General features: G+C 34.3%; 4 protein-coding genes across 6 annotated transcripts; 2 read left to right on the top strand and 2 right to left on the bottom strand.

Moving 5' to 3' along the window:
- Positions 1–3635: 3635 nt before the first annotated feature.
- On the top strand, positions 3636–6008 carry LOC113764939 (the record flags this gene model as incomplete). Its single annotated transcript, XM_027308983.1, has 7 exons — positions 3636–3806; positions 3902–3937; positions 4475–4528; positions 4624–4677; positions 5451–5504; positions 5587–5658; positions 5788–6008. Coding segments are annotated over 7 exons (555 nt in total), but the record flags the coding sequence as incomplete, so codon positions are not given.
- Positions 6009–10305: 4297 nt separating this feature from the next.
- Positions 10306–11988, top strand: LOC113765785 (heavy metal-associated isoprenylated plant protein 35-like). Its single transcript, XM_027310037.1, has 3 exons — positions 10306–10450; positions 10548–10623; positions 10829–11988. Exons 1-3 carry the CDS (start codon positions 10424–10426, stop codon positions 11671–11673), a joined length of 948 nt encoding a protein of 315 aa, XP_027165838.1. The 5' UTR covers positions 10306–10423; the 3' UTR covers positions 11674–11988.
- Positions 11989–14383: 2395 nt separating this feature from the next.
- LOC113765194 (probable protein phosphatase 2C 40) lies at positions 14384–18158 on the bottom strand. The gene is made up of 4 exons (XM_027309284.1): positions 17675–18158; positions 15523–16667; positions 15071–15335; positions 14384–14702 (listed from the first exon to the last, which is right to left on the bottom strand). Exons 2-4 carry the CDS (start codon positions 16657–16659, stop codon positions 14572–14574), a joined length of 1533 nt encoding a protein of 510 aa, XP_027165085.1. The 5' UTR covers positions 16660–16667; positions 17675–18158; the 3' UTR covers positions 14384–14571.
- A 1490-nt stretch (positions 18159–19648) lies between these two features.
- LOC113765286 (alanine--tRNA ligase) lies at positions 19649–23808 on the bottom strand. Of its 3 annotated transcripts, XM_027309408.1 has the most exons (9): positions 23739–23808; positions 23540–23631; positions 23219–23359; positions 22966–23081; positions 21728–21820; positions 20881–20983; positions 20730–20804; positions 20050–20145; positions 19649–19954 (listed from the first exon to the last, which is right to left on the bottom strand). In XM_027309408.1, the coding sequence occupies exons 2-9, from the start codon at positions 23627–23629 to the stop codon at positions 19895–19897; spliced, it is 774 nt and encodes a 257-aa protein (XP_027165209.1). In that variant the 5' UTR covers positions 23630–23631; positions 23739–23808; the 3' UTR covers positions 19649–19894. The 3 variants fall into 3 exon arrangements, with proteins under 3 accessions (XP_027165209.1, XP_027165208.1, XP_027165210.1); XM_027309407.1 differs by lacking the exon at positions 23739–23808 and having other exon boundaries at positions 23540–23725; XM_027309409.1 differs by lacking the exons at positions 23219–23359; positions 23739–23808 and having other exon boundaries at positions 23540–23726.
- Between the last annotated feature and the right edge of the window lie 653 nt (positions 23809–24461).

The raw sequence follows: 24461 nt of genomic DNA, 5'->3' as shown, positions 1-24461 counted from the left end.
AGGCTGCAGCTACAAAAAATTATTTAAATTTTTTTTAAAGATATTTATTGAAACCATTTTTTTTTGTAAGAATTGGGCCTTGTTTGGAAGACAAGTTTTTTGTCAAGTTTGTCTGTTACAAGTTTTTTAAAAACTTTGGCTCCGTTTGGATTAGCTGTTTTTTGGTTTGTTTTTCAAAAACACCACTGTAGCATTTTGAATCTGAAAAATAAGTCCGTTTGGATTAGTTGTTTTTGGGGTTGTTTTTCAAAAACTATATGAAAAACTTTTACTGTAGATTTTTTTGGATTATTTTTAGAGGTATTTTGGAAACATATTTTTGAGTATTTTTAGAATATTATAATTTTTATATTTTTATATAAATATACATTTATGCATTTATAATCCATTTATATTTACAAATGTATAGAAGTATATTATTATAAATGAATAAATTATAAATGAATATTATATAAATGTATAAATTATAATTTATATTTTTATATTTTTATATAAATATGCATTTATGCATTTATAATACATTTATAGATATTTATAAATAAATATATTCATATATTCATATAAAAATATATAAATGTATTATATTATATATAATACATAATATAAATATATTTATAAATGTATAACTGTATATTATTATAAATGTATAAATGAATATTATAAATTATAAGTGTATATTATTATAAATTTATAAATTATAAATGTATAAATTAATATATTATAAATATATATTAATATTATGTAGAAATGTATTTATATAATTAATATAAATGTATATTTGTATTGATATTATGTATAAATGTAAAATTAATATTATGTATATTAATATAAATGTATAAATGTATTAATATATATAATACATAATATAAATGTATATTTAAATGTATAAGTGTATATTATTAAAAATGTATAAATTATAAATGAATATTATATAAATGTATAAATTAATAAATTATAAATATATATTAATATTATGTAGAAATGTATTAATATAATTCATATAAATGTATACATGTATTAATATTATGTATAAATGTAAAATTAATATTATGTATATTAATATAAATGTATAAATGTATTATATTATATATTATACATAATATAAATGTATATTATAAATAAACATAAATATTTATATATTATGTATAAATGTATAATATATTATACATTATATTATATATAATTTATATAACATATAATATTTATGTAAATATATTATAAATATATAAAAATATATTATAAATAAAATAAAATATTTATAATATGTATGTATAAATATATAATATTAGAAATGTATAATATATATAATATACATTATTATTAATATAATTTATGTATAATATACATAATTGAAATATACATATTAATATATATTATAAAACAAAATTGAATAAATATATTTATAAATTTATATATAAATAAATGTATTTATATAAATATATAATATTTATTTCAATTGATATAATATATATAATATTATACATAATTGAAATAAATATATTTATATTAATATAATATATATATAATATACATAATTGAAATATACATATTAAAATATATTAAAATATAATTGAAATATACATATTAAAATACATAATTAAAATATATAAATTGAAATATACTTATTAAAATATACAAATTAAATATACATAATTGAAATATATTTGGAGTTGTTTTTGATATATTGTTTGGATATGGGTGTTTTTGAAGTTGTTTTTGAAATACACATTACTGTAGCATTTGGAATGTGAAAAACAGTTTTTCAAAAACAGGTGCAAAAACACTCAATCCAAACGCAGCCTTAGTTACAGTAACTTCAAAAAATTTCTAGACTATACACTTCAAAATATTTAAAAAAAAAAAAACACTTCAAAATTTTTTTTAAAAACTTCTACAGTAAATTACAGTAAAGTTTTAGACAAACACCCAAAAACTCACATGCTAAACAGGTTATATATATATATATATATATATATATTTTAATACATACATAGAAAATTCACATTCATATAAATATAATGTGCAAATATACTATTAGTGTTTGGTAGTGGAAAGTTATGAGCATAGAGGTAGGAAGAGATACAACACTGACAACTATATATGAAAGGTAATTATTAAAAAATCATAAAATGATAGCTTTTAATTTATATCAAGAGGCTCTCGACAGTATTATATTATATGGTATAGATGATTTGTGAGAGTGAACAAATAGATAGGATCACATATTAAATTTATTATAGAATTGGAAATTTTACTACTAATCCTTTTTTAACGCCAAAAGAAAGAAAGAAAGGAAAAAAAGAAGATGTAATGTAAATTTACCTTAGTGATTGTGTCTACATAGATTAGGAAAAAGGTTGAACATTAAGGGTCCGTTTGTTCGGGTGAAAATGTTTTCCAGTAAAATATTTTCCTAATTTTCCGTGTTTGGTTGCACAAAAGTTACTGAAAACATTTTCCTATGTAAAATATTTTCACTCATCTTATGGAAAACAATTTCCCTTCCAAACTTATTGAAATTGTTTTCCGAAATGCATGCATCCCGCCTGTAGTATGTTCCAAACTTACTGAAAACATCTTGTAGTATGTTCTTTTTTTTTTCGTGTAAACAGGAGGACTCGAACCCAAAACCTCTTCCTTACACTCCCTCCCCCGTACCACCCAACCCAACCAAACCCTCCCCTTAGTATATTCAAAATAATAAAAAAAACTCATCATACTCATCCTATGCTAGTAATTAATTATGTATAATAGGAACATTCTTTTCTAGATAAACTTTTAGCAGTGAGAGTGCAAGATATATGTCACAATAAGCATTGCATGTGATTGATATTTGACACTAAATGACCAGCAATTTGTTTATTGCTTAAGGAGATATTTTTTATTCATATATACATTTCTCCAAGATTTTTTAAAGTTAAACAATGAGATAAATTTTCTTATTTTGCATGGGAAGAAGTATGTAGTTATAATGTGTAGAAAGTAAAGACAGAGATAAAAGTGAAAATATTTCAAAAGTTAAACAAACACCAGAAAAATGAAGTAAGAAAATATTTTCAATAAGTTAACCAAACACCTGAAAATGATGAAAGGGAAATGATTTTCATGGAAAATTACTTCCACGAAAAATATTTTCCCAAGGAAAATATTTTACTTCCAACCAAACAGACCCTAAGTTAACAACAATATATGTTATGAAGTGAAACATCATTCGACTTACATTTTAAGAGATTAATCTACAAACTTCCGTGCAGTGTTCTTTTCTATATGCTTTGCTTTGATGATTAGTTAAAGATTGAAGAGAGATTGAATTGAATCATAACATTAAAAAAAAATATTTTTTTGGAGGCCACAAACAACAATTCATCTAAAGGTCGGAGGAGTTAAATGCAATTATCCACTTTTGAAACATGAATTTAGGCCTTCACGGTACAACCCCAAGCTTTCATCTCTTTTTTCTAGCATTAATCTACAGAGTTTTCCTCGCCTTTTCTTTTCAAATTCTTAAACTAGAGTAATTTCGCCCGCCCAAACCGCCACATTACTTGTGTTTTTGAACTATAGCAGTTGGAGTACTTGACTTCCGTTTTGGTTTCTTCTTCCCATTATTCATTTTGTCCTCTTCTTAGCTCTAATCTTCAGTCTTGAAGCTACATCTCAAAACCCTAATAAAAAATTCAGAAACTTTGCTTCCAAATTTGAATCCATCCCACATTTTCTCCTCCCAAATCTACCATGGCTACCTCCGATTCCAATCCTTCTGCCGCCACAGCTCCCACCCCTCTCCTGCCGTCCCTCTCTCCGCGGTATCTGCTCGCTTTTTTTTTATGCTTACTTAGTGTTTTTTTTTTTTTTTGACATTAGTGATTTCTGTCTCTTTAACATTCTTTGAATTTCGCAGAAGAAAGAAAATGTACCCGTTACTCCTAAGCTTGCGGTATGTTTTAATTTCTTTCGAGTTTGTTGTTATTTTCATTTGCCCGACAAAGGTTCATCTTGTCTCGATCTAGGTCGTACGTTAGGCTTTCAAAGGCTGCACCTTGTCCTCAGAGGATGATTTTTCGCAATGGCTTAAAATTTTGGTTAGAATGAGGAAAATCCGGATTCAAGATTTGATCTTTAATTGATAAGCTTGCAGAAGTAAGGTGCAATAAATGATTGCTACTGGGCAAGTTGATTTGTGGTGTACATTAGTCTTTTTCACTGTTGTACCTTCGTCTCAGAGGATTGTTCCTGATAGTGGCTTTAGAATTTCATCAGCAGAAAAAACTATGTTCAAGTTTTGATCTTTACTTGATGATGTTGCGCTTTTCTCTTTGGTGGATACTAGATAGTGGTTAGTGACTGTGGTCTAGATATTCAGAATGAACAGAACCAACTTGCAAGTTTTGATCTTTGCTTTTTTTCATTGTTGTCAATTTTGTTCAACAAATGACCTCATTGATGTTTGAGATGTAAATGCATTTGACTGCAGGAATTGAATGAATCAAGGCAAGAGCTGCTCAATAGAATTCAGAATTTGAAACAGGTAATGTCATATCTCACACTCTGTTTCTTATTGTGGTTTGTGTACCTAAAAGCTTATGCTTTAGTTTTGTTGATGTCTCCTGTTTGATGCTATAGGATCTACAAAGTTGGAGGTCTAAGTTGGACACTCAGGTTAAGGTCTACCGTGATGTAAGTTTCAGAATTTGCTTTTTGTTGCTTCCTATCACGTATAATTTCGTGACATTATTTAGTTGTTTTTTGAAATTCTGAATGCATCTTTGCTGGAAGCTAATCTTGAGTTAAAAGACCAACTGCACATTATTCTTTATCTGAGTTTGCCAAAGTGAGATATGTTAAATGCAATTGATTTACCAAAATTCTTATACTAAAGATCTAATTCAATGGAAGGTATTAAAGGTATTCATAGCTATCTTCAAATTAGACTACTGCAGAAAAGGAAATTTGAAATGGAAAATGGTGAGGTAAACAGCAGATACATGGAGGATTCTCTTTAGTGCTGGTAGCATTCCAATTCCCCATGAGTTTGAATTTGGTAATTGTATGTCTGGCTTTATCTGCCTGCAAAATAGTATTTGACCTCATCTATTGTATGTTTGTCATATGGCACCTTTTAGTTTTAGCTGCTTGACATTGCAAATGGAAACAAAATTATTCAATTGTCACTGCTGCTTGCCCTCATAGTCTCAAAATGGTGCCTGCCCCGCACGTTGGTATCAGCTGATAAGTTTCAGGAAATTGACTGTTCTAATTAGTTTGAAATTACTCTTTGCCAGATGGACTACTGCAATTGCCTTGCCCTCCTTTAGTGAAGTACCCCTTGATCATTTGTTTGGAAATATGTCACTTATGGCCTTGGGATCAGTAGAAGAATTAGCTGAATGGAAACAGCAGCACTAATTGTAGGATTCCCTTCCATTGCCTAATTTTCTTTCTTTCTGCAGGAGCTTTTAGAACTCAAGAAATCCCTCAATGTTGAAGTAGATCAGCTTCGATCAGTGAGTGGCCATTTTTACTGTCTCTCAAAAGCTTTTGGTGTTTTGACTGTGTACTTATAGTTGTTAAAAAATGTACATCCAGGAATTTCAAGGTTTGAGGACTACTCTGCGGCAGCAACAGGAGGATGTTACTGCCAGCTTAAAAAACCTTGGGGTATGCTATATCATGACATCGCTTGACCAGGCTATTATGTCATTGCTTGCTTGATCAACTGTTATCCCAATTGCCTGCTTTTAATCATCACTAGAGTATCTCAATGTTACTCTTTTAAAAAATTTGCAGCTTCAGGATGTTCCTGTGGAAAATAAAGAGACTGTTGCTCCTAAGATTGAAGTCAAGGATGAAAAAGATCAGGATTTACCCAAGGAGGAAAATAAGGAAGAGGTTAATAGCTAGATTATGTTCGGCATCATCATGTCTGTTTCTGAGCTTATTAGCTCAGACGTGTGAACGCTTGAGTGGCAACTAGTTATATTGTCAGGAAGGGTTTCCAGTCAGTTTGTCTAGAAATTGGTGCCTCTCTAGCTAGGCTGTTGTAATTTGTATTATTTTCCCTATCCATGTACGAAATCCTTCATCAACAAACTAATATATCTCTGAAAGAAATCGATTCTAATTTACTAATTGTAAGGCTGCTCTGCGTGTCCTAATAAAATGCGGGGGACCATTTATTTTTGCCTCCAAAAGTTTGATGGGAAGGACACAATTAGACACCTTGAAAAAAAACTACTTAGCAATCAAACAAAAATTTGAAGTCGCCCTTGGACAATAAGGGATTTTTTAGTCCTTTTTTGTAAGTTTAACCTGCCTAATTGCACACACAAAATCTTTGTTCAATGATCTTTTATTTTTGAAACATTAAGATTCTATATTTAGGCCTGCAGGGGAATCCACACAATCATTCATGGTTAAAAGAAGTAAAAAAAAAGGGACACAATTCAAGTTGATAAAGGTGTGTCCACTTTCACCTTGGCGTTGCTTTGGCCCTACATCTCATCTGGTGCCTGGTGGGTATTTATTTCACTCACTCAACTCTTATTTCGGGGTAGCCTAATTAGGTCTCGAAATCGTGTGTTCGAGTGATCTCTTTATCGCTTGTGTATTTTTGGGGCGGGGTGCACAGGCACAAGGAAATTAATCTGACAAAGTTGGAACACTTTCTGTATTAAAAAAAAAAAAAAAAAGTAGTGCTAGATAGTAGTACTACTACCTAATCCCATAACTCTTTCGTTTGACACTCGAAACACACTTTTGAGGCAGTAGAGTTTCGAAAGACACCAAAGCTAGCCTGTGAGCATGAATTTTCGTAGTCTTTTCTCCGGGATTTCTGTAGTCTTTGTGGTCTCCGACTTAAAGAGGCTCAATGACTTTGTAGCCGAACCCAAACATGTAGATTTGATTTACGTTCTTGTCATTTTATCACGTAGATTCTGAAACCTTTCCACAGGATTTTATACACATCTTGAAGCAACGGTCAATACACTCATCTCGAGTGCAGCTAGTAGGGGTTGAAAAGTTAAAAATCTAGTGAATAAATTCCTGAATAAAAGCACGGATAATTGCTGCAAATACATGGTAGCTCGGACACAGATTGGAGCGTGTAACATAATAATTGTGTAATGGAAACTTTTTAAGTAGTAGTGTAGTATTTGTTTGCATGCATGCATCAATTGGGGGCATATGGTACAAGGAGGAAAAGACAGAGAAAAGCAAAAGACGTACATTCTGCTGCCACCCCACTTCTCGTCACTTTGAAAAAGCAAAGGCAGCAAAGTTTACCGTACGGTAGAATTGCATTCTTGGTGTACTCAATTGGTCGATCTCATAATAATTGTAGAAAAGGCTTCTCTAAAACAAAACAAAAAAAAAAAGATGCAATACCCACTATGTATTTAACAATAATATATATGGAATATATCTGTATTATTTTTGGTAATAATAATAGTAGTGCACTAGAAGAATTAAGTGATGTCAATTTGGGCATTTACCCAGGCTAGATTTTCGAGTAAATTGGTTCTAAAATGCATTTTGTCACTCCATTATATTAACCTGGGAACCATGGATACTGCTGCTACTCCCCCTCTGAACCATATAGCGCTGTGCATGCATGAAGTACTCCCTTCGTCCCATCTATTTTGTCATGGAAATTCAATTTTTTAAGAATAGTGATTTGATCGCGATGTTTGTGCTTTTTTTTTTTTCAATTTTATCCTCATAAATTCAAAATTTAAATTTGAACGGTAACGTGCATATGATTAGAAAGAAATGATACATTGAAAAAAGAAACCAAAAGATGTTTTGACTTTTCTAACATAACAATTGTTTTAAGACATTTTAAAATGAAAAGTATGAGGACGAATGAAATAATAATGTTGATCGTTGATTCTTAGAAATTCTAAAGATTAAAATTACATAAAAATAAAAACAATCGTTATTAGTAGTAATTAACCGTGATAAATCATAGAAATAATTTGGTAACAAACACTAGTAATTTCAATCTTTTCCAGGACCCCTCACTCTTCTTTTTTTTTTGAAAGGACTCGTGCCCTCGTTCTTAATAGGTGTCCTTGTCGTCAATTGGGAATTCTATAGTACGTTTTAATTAAGAGTAAATCTTTCTTACACTGACGGTGTATACACTATCATTGTTGGATTCATGACATGTGTACAAAATTGAATTTCAATTTCAAATTTTGGCATAGTTGTCATTCATCCAACGCTGATAGTGTATACACTGTCAGTGTAGGAAAGATTAATCCTTTAATTAATTGGTCATTCATTCATGATGCCAACCCCACAAGGCTAGAAATACTTTTGTTTTGGCGCTGGAGGAGGCAGCCAAGTCAAGCAATTCCATGCCGAAACCCGTAAGCAAAAGATATCTTGGCTATTTAACAATTATTTCTTCCGTCCCACTTTGATAATCCTGTTTTTTTTTCGTCTGTCCCAAATTATAGTCCACTTTCTAATTGAAGAATGCAGTTGTATTTTAATTTTTCTAAAATACCCTTATTCAATATAAGTTATTGTTACTATAAACCTACCCCATTTAATGAGAATTGATTCTTTTTTTATCATCAATTCAAGTTCCCATAAAGTTATACTCTAATTAATGTGAGGGTATTTTAGGAAAATAGTTACCTAAATTGATTGTTCCAACAAAGTTAACTACTTTTTTCTTAAACTGTGTGGAAAAAAAATCAGAACTATCAAAGTGGGACGGAGGGAGTACATCGATAATGGAGCATGGGATTGGGCAACAGGGCAAGTTGTGTGTGTGACTACCCTTATTCCCAGACGTTGATCCTCTCAACTTTTCTCCAACCCCACCGGCCACCCCCACAAAAATTTCCTCCCAGGCCATTTCCTTTGCAAAACCACCATTAATTAGTGGAGGTGTTCTTGTTCCCTAGAACAAAATAAGAGAAGCCGAGAATACTCTAGCGTATATTGGTGATAGGAATCGACTTAATTCTGTTACGTACAAAATAGAGCTGCAGCAAAGGAAGCTGCAATGATTTATCTTGTTACTAGAAGACAACGTAAAAAAATTTCTTATATGTTTCAAATGAGTTTTTTTTTATATATCTATTGATTGCATCTGATGATTTATCTTGCTAGAAGACAATTTGAAAATTTCTTTATATATTTCAAATCCCCTGAAAATTTTTTCAGATCTATTGCATCTGTTAAATTGCAATCTGATCTATTATGTTTTTTCTAATGCATGTTCGACGTAAATCAAATCATGCTGGACAATTGTTAATGAATTTTGCTTTTTATCAAGAAGAGGAATTACCTCCGATACTACCTCTTTGTCAAATTTGGTGATGATAGTTTAATGATAGATTATCAGTTGCCTTGACAAACTCTATCCTAAGCACCACTTGTGGTTCAATTTGTTTGGTCAAACTCTTCTTGCCAAAAGCATTTAGAAACCATAGAATAGAAAACTCATAGATCCTAGCAAACGTTTTATGGTTGATGTCTATTGTCCGTCATTAATATTTAATATGGCTGTTTAAGCGTTAAATTAATCATTGTAATTTGAGAAGAAGTACCCTTGACCGGAAAATGTAAACATGGACTCTGTTTGGATTAGCTGTTTTTGGGGGTGTTTTTAAAAAGTTTTACTGTAGCAGAGTTTTTAGATTATATTTTGGGATATTTTCAGAAAAATATTTTTTGGATATTTAAGAGTAGAAGAGTTTTTAGAATATATTTTGAGATATTTTTTAAAATTTTAAAAAAATTTAAACTAATTTTTAGATTACCTTTTAGAGTATTTTTTAAAAAATTTTATTATATTTAAAAAATTAATTTTTGAAAAACACTTCTATCCGCATTCAAAACAACAAAAAAGGATCATTAATTTATTTAGCCTTGGTTACTGTGAACAATTCCGCAAGGAAATTTATTTATGACGACCCGATTCACGATGGTTACTAGTACTTGATAGCGTAATAGAGCATGAGAATGTGCACCATATCCATCGAAATTTTACATCCTAAAAGAATATCAATGACATTTAATGCAGGTTTAAGAAAAAAAATTGAATACATGCAGATTTAAAAAAAAAAATTAATGCCTAACAAGAAATACTCGATCTGCAATAAATGAAGTATATCCAACTGTCCCAAGTATTTTCCCTCGAAGAAGGGACAGATGCATGCTCAAGAAGAACAGGTATCTTATTCTTGTGTCATTCTCATCATATCGACTTTGGCTATAGTTGATAGTGAACCCCGCCCTCCCCTCCTTTTCCGCACTTTTCCCGCTGTAGGGAGAGTACGCTTGGGACTAACAAACAAGGCACTCATCTCAGGTCTCCTTAAGCAGCAGCATTCACTCCTCCTTCAAGCTTTCGTTTCTCCCAAGTCCCCAAACTCTCCATCTCTCTCACACACAACACACACTCATGGAAGAACCTTTACTACAATATCAGGTATAATTTATGCTATTTGTGGTTGTTTCTGCAAGTATCTAGTTAATTTCATTTGTATTCTACTTTTAAAGCTCAAATATTCCTTCTCTTTTTTCAGACATGGGCTCTAAAGGTATCTATCCACTGTCAAGGCTGCAAGACGAAAGTCAAGAAAGTTCTACAAAGCATTGAAGGTACTCTTTAATTCTCAATAACATGTTCCCTTCATCATTCTGCTGGATTTCCTAGCCAAAACCTGCAAGATATGACAAAAATATCTTCCTAAAACAGAGAGTTAACCTTGAAACCTCAAAAAAAAAAAAAAAAACTCTTTTATTGTCTCGAGTTTCTGAGAAATTTAGCCGTAGCCCTTTTTGGACTTCGTTTTTGCATGTACAGGTGTCTATGCAGTTGCTATTGATTCACAGCATAAAGTCACTGTGACGGGGAATATTGATGCACAGACTTTGATAAGGAAACTACTCAAAACAGGGAAACATGCAGAGTTGTGGCCTGAAAAACCTGCTGGAAAAGATAAAAAATCAGGGAAATCAAGCAGCAATGAAAAAGGGGGTGACTCAAAAAATGGTGAGAACAGTGAAGAAGAAGAGGAAGAAAGTCCAGCTGGGAACATGGAAGCAAACGTCAACCCTGCTAAGAACAGTGAAAAAGGTACAAAAGTTGTCAGATTTGCCGGAGTTGATGGAATTGCCGGAGATCAAAGGGAGATAAAGATTGATGGGAAGTTGCCTGGAAGCATTCCGGCTACTGCAGAAAAATCTCCGGTAAGTGAACAAAAAAGCAACGCTAACAATGGGGGTGGTGCAGAAAAGAATAATGGGGGAGCAGGAGGACATGGAAAAAAGAAGAAAAAGAAAGGGAAAAAAGGTAACAGCAACAATAACAGCAATGCAGGTTCAGCATCTGCTCTTGCTCCCTCAAGCACAGGAGTGGAAGGTCCAAGGGTGACGAGTCCTAATCAGGTTACAGATCAGATAAATCTGACCCCTTCAAATCAGCATATGTTCCAATATCCACCAAGTTATTCACCTTATCAAGCATATGTCGTGAGTTACAACGCAGCACACCCAACCACCTGCACTGGTCCAATTTGGTATATGTCCCCATCACCATACCTGTATGCATGTACTTACCCAGAGGTTTATCCAGAGTACCCTGCTCCAGCACTGAGTACGTTTGAGATTTTGAGCGATGAGAACCCTAATGGATGCTATATAATGTGATCATCCTGCTAAGATGAAGATGTTGTATTTTGAGATTTCAAGACTGAGACCGTGGGAACTTTCTTTTGTGTGCATCAAGAAACTGTACATAGTGCAGGCAATGCAGGAATGGGGAGTCAACGTCACCTTTTGAGTTTCCTGATGTACCTTTAATTTTGCTTAGGATTCAGAGATTAGATTAGTAATGACTAATGACTATCTGTCTCACTTTTTGGAACTTCCGATGAACTTATAGAGTTGTATTAGTGGAGTACTATATTTGCCCCGATGCCCGTTCCTAGAGCTTGTTGTGGGTTACTACTTCTTCTGATGAATTGAAGCAACTGACCATTGAAAATTACTGCAAAAAGCCCGTGCAAAGACTAGTCACCTTGTGATCAAGAATGTAAGTGTGTTGGGATAGAGTATTATTTAAAATATATACTGTGGCACTTTTTGCGATACATGTGAGATAAGAAGTTGATTGAAAATATAAAAAGATATGCAAACGAAATATTATTTGAAAAAAATTGGCTATTCAAATGTGTTTGGATTGCTGAAGTATTTCACAAAATATTTCGCTTGTATCGTAAATGAATTTCTCAATTCATTTTTGTATATTTTTAATTATTTTTTATCTTATATACATCACGTTACAGAAAGTGCTACAGTAATTATTTCAAATAATATTTCAGTATTAGATGTTGATACACTTGTGTACCAGACACAAGGCGACATCTCAAGTAATATGCTACATAACATAGTGGAATGGAAAACTAGAGGTCCCTTTCAATTTTTTTTTTTGTTTTTTGTTTGTTGCTGGGAAGGGGAGGGGGGGGGGGGGGTGGGAAGATGAGAGTTAAGTAGAGGGGAATTGATCCCATTCGGAGGCTAGGGCAGGCAATTGATGCATCTATTCACCTACTACCTATACAGGAGATTGTTGGCAGCGGGACTCAAATCTGAGCACTCCTTAGGCAAAGCGAAGAAGCCTTACCAATTGACCAAACCCGATTGGGGAAAACCAAAGTGTGATCTAGCTTTTTGCTCCCGTTTTCGACTTCCCAATTGACAAAACAAGTTCCTACTTGAATCCCTGGTCAAGCAGGTTACAATTTAGGACATAATCTCGATCAGTGACGCTAAAGTTTAGCCATGGACCTATTGTTCTTGAACTTTCTGCTGGCTTTAATCCCAAAACAACAAAAACAAGAATGGCATTTTGTCCGTGGAGTCATACTAACTAAGGAGTATAAAGGAAGTCCACAGCTTCTGCTTGAAAGTTGAAATTATTCCACTTCAAGGACTCTCAAAAAATGGGATCGTTTTAGAGCACAGATTCCAAACCACAGTTGCAGATATAAAGTTGGAATTCATATCGGGTGGTCTCTTATAGCCTCCTTAAATGCTGAAAGCTAAAGCAGGCTCTTGACAAATGGAATAATTCAGCTTAATCTTACATGTAAGAATATTCACAGGGAGACTGACTATTTATTCTTCCTCACAAGAATGCCGCATCTCATTCACACCCCATCCTTTGATCAAAATCATATCCTATTGAAGGCCGTTCCCCACAGAAAATCATTTTCTTTTTACGTGGTAGAGCTAACTTCATAAGGTCAGAGCTCTCATGATTGATTTTATTCTCTAAATCCCATTTGACATTCGGAAGCTGAAATGGAATAGACATGCTTGCTTGAATATTTGTGTTTCAAATCTCTCAAAAGGCCAAGAGGCAAGAGTGGGTATTTTTCAATAATCGAGTACTTCTTGATTGTTCTGGTCCGTCCAAAGGAAACCTGCATCATCATTTGACTAGAGGCACTTCGCAATGATGGTTTGGGTACATAAGCCAGCAAAGACAGCTGAAACCTGAAACTCTACCCTTGTCCTCCTCGATCATAATGGAGTTTTCACTTCAGTTACCACACAGCTGTCTGGATTTTAGTGTAAAGATTTATCACATTTCCCACCTGAAACAGGAAAGGAGGAGGAGGAGGGAAAAGATAATGAAAAAAAACTACACTTGTAACTTCACCTATTCGAATCTCAAGTACCTCAGCAACGATGATTAGTGTGTACTTCTTTGATCATTTGTAAATTACTCGTTACCATTCAATTCATGGTTTTACCATACCCAAGCAAATAAAGTAACACTCCATTATAACTTAGCAGCAAGGAATTGTCTTGGATCTCCTATAGGGGGAATCAGAGAGGTTGTTTGATGTGGTGCAAGCTAGGTCCTTCGTTTACTGGTGGGCATGGAAACACTTAAAGTAGCAGGCATAGATTACATTTGGAAATCTTGAAAGGTCCAGAGGGTACAAAGTTGAGCACTAACAAGAGGAATCATGTCAATATGCAAAGACGAAACATGATGAGACTGGATCGACCAATAATAATCTGCACTGCGAATCTTTTTCTCCTGAATTGGAGCTAAATATTTTGATAGGAAGAGGCCCCAAAAGATTAGCACGTCATGTAGGACACAGTTTCCTCTAAAATTCTTCACTACTTTTGTTTATAAAGATTCTTCATATTGCAACCCCCCCCCCCCCCCCCCTTCTCTTCCCCAAAAAAAAAAAAAAGATTCTTCATATCTAAAATTGCTTCTTTTTTAAGCCTCCTGTCTACCTATGATCCCAAAATTGAGATTACAAAATATACCAGTTTGTGTGATGGTTGAAAAATTATAAAAAAAAAAAAAACCCCTTTTGGAATTCACACCGACTGAAGCTTTTAAAACAATTGATGAAATTGGAAAACAATTTATAACTTATACAGATTGATAGAGATGTTTGATGGAGATGCTTAATGAACAAGAGCAATTATATACAATCCAAATCAATAGTAGTTTATCCTACCAAATGCCAAACGAAAAAGAGTAACTTTCCTCCCTCCTTTTCTAGTTTCTTGCAGTCATAATAAGCGTGCAGATGCTTTTGACGTTCTCTTATTCATCCCCAAGATTATCACGATTACTGTAATATCATCGTGATATTTCCTCCTCCTACCAGCTGGAATACTCATCAACTCCTCAATTGTGAAACCTGCACAGAATTACTAAAACTTCTTACTAATATCCAACTGATACAGCTCCCACAACCCAATTATTGAAAATACGCCTTTTAAAAAAAAAAAATCAATCTAGTAGGGCATGGAAGTCCAAGTAATGCAATTGGTTTCCACTCAATAAATACAGATTTAAAAGATACCAGAAAGAATAAAAATCTGAGTAGCCAATTCCCAAGAAATTTGAAAACTCAATTTTCATCTTCTTAGCATGGAAGAGTAAGGTGTAATTGTTTTACACTAAAATATTTAAAAATTTATGCTCAATTCCTTTAGAACTCTGCTGATCCTTGATCCTCAACACAAAAACTGAAAAAGAAAAAAATATATAACACAAGGGTCATACCTGCACAGTCTGCTGCTCTTACAAGAAGCTGCTCAACAAGGAACTTTGCTGGATCACCAGAAGGGTAACTTGAAATATAAGAATAGACAAGCTTTACAATTTCTTCATTGCTGAAGAAGTCAAACAAACCGTCACTCCCAAGAACAGCGAAGTGATCATAGTCAGAAATTTCATGCACTTTTAGTGATGGTTGTACAGATATGTAGGGAGGACTGAGAAGATTGCGAACTTGAAGGATGCCCATCAAAACATCATTCATATGCTTCTGCAAGGAAAGAATGGAGCAGATATGGAAATGGATGAATTATCTAAAAATTCAGTAGAACATCTCTCAAGTCCTTGTACAAAATAGTAGCATGTAGATATGATATGGTTACAGGTAATGCATATTTTGGTAATTTTCGCAATATGACTGCAATCCTTCAAATGCAGAAAAAATCATGTTACTCTACCTTCTTCAAGTAGCCTACTCCAAGCGCCCGAGTGACCTTCAACTTCCCTTTGACTCTTCCACCTACAATGATTGATGAGTCATGAGGATGATCTTGTAAAAGTTGAGCTTTTTCTTCTTCATTGTCTACAGTATGAGTATCAGAGAGCTGCACAGCTAGTAGCCCGTCATCAGAATTCATGTCACTGCATTCACTGCATGTCGCTAATACAGCTCTACTATCACCTACATTTAGTACGTACAAGTTCTTTCCATGGAGAAGTACAACCAATACACAAGATCCGACAGACACTAAGTCAGGGCGGTCTTCCATTTCTTGTTCAACCATGTGTAGAAAATCATTCTCAGCTTGAGCAAGAGCACGTTGAAGACTACCAAGCACTCTTTCCTTAATTAGACCGCATGATTTTTCAAGCTCCACAAATGAATCTCTAGTCACAAAGCAATTGTCATCTTCACAGACATAAGGGATATATTTATTAGCATTTGACAAGTCAGATGCTTTAATAACTGCTTGATCAAGTTCCAAGTCTAGTAAGTTAAGATGATATCCTATTGTATCATACAACGTTCCAGCAAGAAAATCAGCTGCATCTCTTCCATTGAAGCCATCATATATGGCACAAAAGAGCCATCGATTCTCTTCAGAACAAACAGCTTGGACTCGATCTTCTCCAGCAGCACCGCCTGCAACTTCTACTTCTGTTGTGTTCAGGAAGCCATCACTCTTTGGAGCACTAGTTGACTTTGGAGAAAAGGAATCATAGCCATATAGCTCATTAGGAGTCGATGGACTGCAACTCAAGTTTGACATGCTACTTTGAAGAGAAGATGATAACAGATCCAACCTTGAGAGAGATGGAGATGAGGGAATCCTCCGAAATGAATTAGGAGAATCCCATGTTGGCAATATTTCTTCCCCAATCAATCCGTTGCAAATGTTTGTGTTCGCCAATGTGGCATTGGCACTTAAAGCAGCACCAGACAAATAAGAGAATGAACCATTGGTTTTTTGGCTTTTTATTGCACAAGGGATGTCAATTCCATTTGATAAATTGTTATCATTCTCGTAGCTGCATTGATACCCAAAGCTAATTTCGATTCCTCTCTTTGCATCATTTATCACCTCTCCATGCATATTTCAACCTGAGAAAAAATATCGTAATATATAGATAAAGATTTTTTTTTAAATTAATCTTCTAAATTAAGACAAATGCATATTAGCTATTTTTTGAAAATTTTGACTGTAAGAGCAAAGATATTAAAAAAAAAAAAACACGTTTAGTTCAATTTACATATGAATGGAAAAAGGTCTAGACCCATTCATGCCTTCCTTGATTTCTTTATAACCAGATTAGGTAAGGTAAATGGGTAGAAAGACAGAAAGAGGGGAAAAACACACACACACAGAGGAGCCTCAACCTTGCGAGCATCAAGCTCACAAGATGATTCATGCAACGATCTGGAGCCCCTTACTGTGCAGGTTTGGAAGTCCTAAATATAACTGAAATCTATTACCACTGTTAATTTCTCTAAAAGCACAACTAGAAAGCGTAGAAACTCTACCCACAGAACTAATATAATAAGAAAGCCGAGGATCCATAAAAGTTAGTCGAACTATTGGAGTACATGTACGCTGGCAGAAATTTCTATCATTTTCTTATTTCTCTAGGTTCTTTTGGCCTACAACATTGTACCATTTCTTTGATCAACGAAACTTCTGCAAACTAAATGAGTTAGTAAGTAATTACTGTTCCACTAACTTGCTTTAGAAAAAACCTAATAAACACGAACATAGAAGAACCAAAATTGCATTCTGAACTTGTATAACCGCTAAAGAAAAACTGCAATAATTAGTTACAGTTCGATCAAAATCTCTAAAAGATTTGCTCTTCTGTATAAAGCATCATCAATTATTTCTCCTTCCATTAGACGTATCACCAATCATGATTGCAGCAATACGAGGCTAGTAAGTACTACAAGTAAAATTCTAGAAATCCCACAACAGAAACCATCACCATAACAGAGTCAAGCTCTCAAAAATCAAAACTTTCACCACTAAAATTGAATTGGATTGCAAAGGAATCATGCACCAATACATGTAATATGCCTTCAAGACACCAAAGAAAAGGAAACAAGCAATTCCCACTTACCCTGTTGGATACAACCCCTGATGATCAGCAGGATCTCAATTCCTCTAATGCAAGTATATCTAGACCATACACACCACCTTTCTTTAGCAGTTCTAATATGTTTTTTGTAGGAGAAATGAGGGAAGAATTGCAGTTAGTAAAGGGTTGATAGTGTCATAAACAGGCGTGTGTTTGAGTGTGTGTGCGGAGAATATAAAAAGAGAACGAGTACTAGAAAACCAATACCAGCTGGGATCAACTACTTTTTAGATAAAACTCAAACAAGAATCTGAGAAGAGAAAGAAAAAAGAGAGAGGGAGAGAGAGAGAGGAGAAGAGTGAGGTGGGAGCGGAAGGCGGGGAGTTGGTTTACGGTTTACCGAGTTTAGAATATATAATTCATTGGCTGACGTTTGTCGAAGATGGGAAGTCAAAGGTTTGAGGTTCACCATTACCGGTAATTTTGCTATGCAGCAAACAAAGCATACCAGACGACTGCCGAGAGTAATGCCACTAGTGAGTGAAGAGGTGTCTTTTTCTCCTCTGCCTCTGGTACGGCTTTGATGATGATATTTGTTTGGTTTTGGACTCTCCAAATTTTGCTTGGTGCGAATTATTCTCCACTCTTTTTTTTCCCCCTTTATGCAATGTTTCTTCAAAGATGTCCGCCCCTTTTCCAAGGGTTATTGCTTTTCTCACTTTCTTCAACATGGACTCAAAGGACTCTAATGCATGCAAAGATGAAAAGTGAAAATTATCAATTTATGTATCCTTTTTTTTTTTTTTTTAAACAAAAATTTGGCAATTGGCAGACGAGAGTAAGGGAGTAAGGGCATGTTTAATAAAATCAAAATCTAAAAATTAAAATTTGAAATTTGAATTCTGATTTCATTAAATTACTGAATTGTGTATTTGAAGATATATCACATTAAGTGATAATTGAATTACTTATCACTTATTTTTTAAGCAAGTTTTATCTAAAAAAATTAAATTACTGAATTGTGTATTTGAAGATATATCACATTAAGTGATAATTGAATTACTTATCACTTATTTTTTAAGCAAGTTTTATCTAAAAAAAATTAAATTACTTTTTTAAACGTTCTATTTCTTGTTATCAAACGCGTCTAAAGATGTTATGAATTGAATACATTAAATTTAAATATTGAATTATCAAATAGGACCTAAATCATATTAGCGTGTCTATTCTAGCATGTTATAGTATTGGCGATTTTATTGGGGCTTTTCATGGTGTAGAGAAGCTGTTTAGATAAGAGTGTTGTGGCGGTCGCAAGTCCCTTCCCTTGATAGGGAAACAAACTGTATTCGTAACAAAAAGTTACTACTTCAGCATAATTGGACAATGCATAGTCATATCATTTTCTTTTCTATTCCATCTCCAGCAGAGTTTAGTGTTTGTATTTGAACGTAAAAAACTACTATAACAAATATGGCTGCTTATATTTTCGATATCATGAAACAAAAACAGAGAGAACAAAAAGTGAAATTGGAGGCACTGAGGACTGCTTGCTTATCTGGAAGAAATTTTCGGTTTGTGGACCTTTCAGATTATCCTAATTTTCCATCCACAAAATATCCATTTCATTTCATGTAAACAACAAGTTTTTGTAGCGGAGGGGAGTAGCAGCCAATTTACATCGCCGATATATGGTAGGGACACAGATGAGGACAGTGAAGGAGCCCAGAGCCTCAATTTAGATCGTTTCAGGGTCCATAGGTTAGTATATGGACAAATCTGTAAGCCTCTGCAGGATGAATGGTAATTAAAACCACTGGAATAGCTGTCTTATGGCTATCATGCATAGTACCTTGAAGACCCCAGTTCATTCATTTCAAGCTCCATCGGAAGGTGATTGATGTGCTTATTGAATAAAGTAGACAAAAAAGCTACCTTTCAAAGTGGCTCCAAAACCCCCATTGGCAGTATATGCCCCAAAAAGCAGCAAACTTTGAAGCAGAAGCAGAAGAACAAGCAAAAGAGAAATGAAGCACGTCGTGGTATTATTTGACCAGGCACATTGCCGACCAGCAAGTTGGTTCAAGCGTAACTGTTCTTGAATATAATCAAGCAAATAAATACCCCCAGTTAATACTGACATTGCAAAATGCTCACTTAAGCTGAACTTATAATGATGCCATCCCTGATTATTCAATATTTATCTTCTGAATAACCAATGTCACCTTCAGATTCCAAAAGCTACTGGTAGGCCACCAACGTTTCCTAGGGCTCAACATTGTAGAAAACTTTAGTCATCCCCTTCTTCACTCGAATTTGAGAAACCTGGATGAGAAAGAATTGGTGATTGCACAAGAACTTAGGCCTTCCTAAATCATAATATATTGAACTAACCGTCCGGATTAAATCGATACAAGTACCTTCACGCCCAATATTTCTGAAATGTCAGAAACATGTGTGCCGCCACAGGGACATCCAGGCTGTTCTCCTAACTTAATAATTCGAGGATTGCTTCCCTGCATGATTGTAAAGTGCAAGAATATGATAAATAGTACCTTTGGTACTGGAAAGGGTTATGGTACGAAATCTGCCCAAACAGAGACAGGAAAGTCATTGATGAAGGTAATAAGAAAAGATAATACTAGTCAGCCAATATTTTAGTCATCTATCTCTCCTTTGCTTTCTTACTTGTGTGTCCAACGAAAATACCATCTCCTTGAAAAATAAGGCTGCACACAACCAGCAAATCATAGATCCCCAGGATCCATGGACCACATGGTTTGACAGCGTTTTGGAGTTTGGATCTTTTACCAATACAGCATCTTTATCAGATAACAGAAATATGTCATGAGTGCATTGATATCTCAATGATAGCGTTTGACTATGACACACACAGAAAGGATTCCAATTACATTGTAAATGATTCATCGACCTAAGAGAATATTCACCAAATTTGTCCATTACTGAAGTTTCATTTTAGTTGTTGTAAAAGTTTTTCTTAGAAGGGTTCAGACAAAAATTTTATAGCTCATATGCTGAAATACTGATATAGGGAAAGTAGTTGGTTGCAGGTAACCTATATGCAACAATAGAAGCTTACCTTGGGGATGTAGTCAGGGAGGCAGCCATCGCACAGCGCAGCAGCTTCATTGTATGGTAAAACTGAAGCAAAAACCTGAAAGTCATATGCAGTGTTTACAAACATGGTTATTCACTTTTCTGGTTCAAGACGAAAGAAAAAGAAAACTTACTTTCCCACCCTTGGCAATCAAGTTGTTAGCTTCTAGCTCTAATTGCTGCTGCTTACTCTGCAATTCGTTCTGTGGAACTGTTCCTTTATATTCCACATACGGCCTGACAAAAATTTAAAATGGCACCCTGCTAAGGCAAATAAGCAATAAAACTGGACATTTACATGATCATTAAAATGTTTTTCGGTCACAGAACAACCAAGTTAAGGGTAATTGATGCATGGAAGTGTTCCAGAGACCTGAAAAACAAAATATCATTGATTGCACGGGGGTGATTCCTTTTAGATCAATGGACAACACATCATGCTGCGGTAAGGTCAAAAAAATGGAAGCTCGTTGGGTGAACAGATTAAGTATGCTCTTGAAACACAGATAAAGAACATGTCGTGACAACTTGGAAATGAGCTTATTTTTCGTCCTCTAGCTTTTGCTGTTTGTCAATTTGGAATTCTCTACATTGTCGGCCACAACTAAGAGACAAGAATAGTATGTTCGACATTTTGATGTGGCCACACTGTTAATCGTCCACATGGTTATATGATTAGGAGTATGGAGGATCAAAACATGATTGGAACATCTTAATGACAATGATAGCCCCTCAATGATTTTATAGTTCCTTTTCCAGTATCATATGCTGCCAGTTAATTCTTCCCTCTCATATCAAGCTCACTCTTATGAGATATCAATGCCTCGGAGAAACGTAAAATGGATGCATGCGATAGAAGAAAGCCAACATATGTACAAACTTCCTGAAATAGCAGACACAATACATTCATGCAGATTCAGCATTTATATGCCACACAATAAGCATAAGCCTTAAGTTCATCTATGTGATCCAAATCCATACCCATCAGGGAAGTGGTAACCTTTGCCAGGCACTAAAGGACCTAATCCCACAATTGCTGTACATGCATCCAGAAGATGCCCAGCTGAATGTAACCTGAAAAAGTTCTATTGGCTTAAAAAAATAAACCATGGCTACAAAGAATACCAAAACAGTAGTAACAATAACTCCAAATTCAGCAGGATATTGCAAACAATCATATTGAAAAGCTGAAGATTGTAGCTATCAAAGCTATTCAAAACTACTGTCTAATAGTCCAATTTCTCAGATGCAAACAAGTAAAGAAAGAATTAGATTAAGCAACGTGTAAAAGATCTGCGTACAACCTAGTCTGCAGCCATTTCCTGGATTGGATTTGAATTCCACATTGCACTTTCTTTTAAAAAATCAAATAAAAATTGATGGATTTCTTAGTTTTCCATGACTAGTGCAGTACATGTTTTGAAGATCAAATGGACTTCATTCAGCCAAAAATTATCAGAGCATCTTATTCCTTTATCACCATAACCATAGAAGAGACCTGAAATCGGAGCATCTTATGCCAATTCTCACCTACACACATGCTCCACTTTTTATAGTGATCCAACATATACAGCAAAAGTGCAGTAGTCCTTGAATGAGCAGACACCAAAATATTGATACGTAAAGCATTCAAAACAAATATAATGATAGTCACTAGGGATTAAAAAAGAAGCACAAATCATAAGCAAGCAAATTGGAATGCTAGTTTTTTGGATCTTTAATCATCAATCAAAACTTTGAAACCTGTGAAGGATATTGCCTTCTCATTATAAGTGCTACAGACAGCAGCTTTAACTCCTTTACCCAAAGTCTGATCAATCAACCTGTAAAATTTTTTAGAGAAACTCCCAACCAAGTACATATGGGAAAGTCCACAAGTGCAATTCGATTATTTATTCATTCATGGTGGGGAGATTATATTTGCTGAGCCATCGTGAGAATGGAAGAAGAGAATGTTTTTTCCCTTTTGACTGAATGAAGTCGATCCACTAAAAATGGCACACACAATAATTATCATATATGCATCTAACTTTCAACAAAGAAAGTTGATCTTCCAAAGATATAAAAATTTATCTAATTTTCAATGCAAAAAAACAATGTTTTGAGTAAATAACCCTGGATCAGAAAAAGAAAAAGCATACAAACATCAGATATCACAGCAACCAACTTATCATACAAAGGGTCAAAAGGACTGGGATTAATTCCCGACGGTGGCATACCTGGAATTGAGCTTTCGCCTTTCTCCATCAACCTGCAATAACACTTCAGCTCCTTTTTCAATTTTCGATTCCAACACCGCATTTTCAGAGTTCTCGAAGAAACCATAATGGTACACCTTTTAATTTTCAAGCAAGCAATAACTTTGATAAGGAAGGAGACAGATAAAGCAATAAAAAAGAAAAAAAATTTAAACTTGACCAACATAGCAATCTGAGGGGATAACAAGTAAAATCTAAAATTGAAAAAGCATACTATTTTGTCCTTCGATCGAACGCCTTGAACAGAAAACTTGAAGTCAGAATTGAAAATGAAACCAGTATCTGCAGGTTGGCCACCGCCTTGTGGATGAAAAATGGTGGAGTCCAATATTAACACTTGTTTACCATCCTCACCCTACCAAATTGGATTGAACCCGATAATCATTTCCAAAAATAAACAAAACCCGTCAACCTCTTACTAGATTGTCCATGATTATCATACATGTTAACTTGTTTAGCAGTAGTATCAAGTTTCAGTGCGTGGACTGTGTGTTTCTAGCCATCACTGACTGATATGAGCAAGTATTAAACTAACCTGGAATGAAGAGAGGAGAGTTGCATTAGATTGAAGCTTCCACATTTCTTCATAGTATTCCAACTTTGTCGGATTAAGATTCTCAGCCATAACTGCAGATTTACAGCTTTGTTGTAGTTATTAAAGTTAATGTAAAAAGCAAGAAAATTTCCTTTTTCTGATTAACAGTATAGAAATGATGGCATCAAAATTTTCTTATTATGTTGTTTTCTCTTTACAAAAGTAAACGTTGGCTGGCGCAGGATGACCAATTATTTGCTAGAATCGACAATTCGTTGAAGTTTCAATGGAGAAATTTGAGGAAATGTGTTAAAGAGAGGGAAAAAAGAAATGCTTTAACTCTCTCAGGCTTGACTTAGTCTGGGCCTTGATCGTCTAAATTAAAAGGCCAGATAAAGAATGGGACTGAAAGTCTACTCTGGTTCGGGATTGGGTTGGGCTTGGACAAGTGGCTATTGTTATTATTATCATCTCAACAACAATGGAGTGTAGGGCAACCTTCTTTGATTAAGAGTATTATATCATCCAAGCGCAACGAAAATGACTAGACGACGTAAAAGTAACTGCCGGCAGGAACAGGATTTCATATTTGTTGAAATCAAAGGGGGCCGATTGGGGCTTTTCAAGGCAAGAATGGGACTAGCGTCATCCCTTGGGCATTTGCAGTCACGAATCAGTCGAGTCCACATTTACTCCTTTTTCATTTTAGTAAATTTGCACTGTCTTCTTCCTTTTAAAAAAGAAAAAATGATGGATATGATAGAGAAGATGATAAAGTTGTGTGCATGAAAAATAACAAAAACCAAAAAACAATGATTGATCACACGCACTTTCGGAAAAAAAAAAGATCACACACACTTTCGGGTCTGTCGGGTCTAGTCGGTTTTCTTTGATTTAGTCGGATCCGTAAATCTGATAGTTC

This window comes from Coffea eugenioides, chromosome 3 (assembly GCF_003713205.1).
Source record: "Coffea eugenioides isolate CCC68of chromosome 3, Ceug_1.0, whole genome shotgun sequence".
NCBI classification, from domain to species: Eukaryota; Viridiplantae; Streptophyta; class Magnoliopsida; order Gentianales; family Rubiaceae; genus Coffea; species Coffea eugenioides.
The sequence above is the reverse complement of the archived record's forward strand: the minus strand, read 5'-3'. Positions and strand labels throughout refer to the sequence as shown.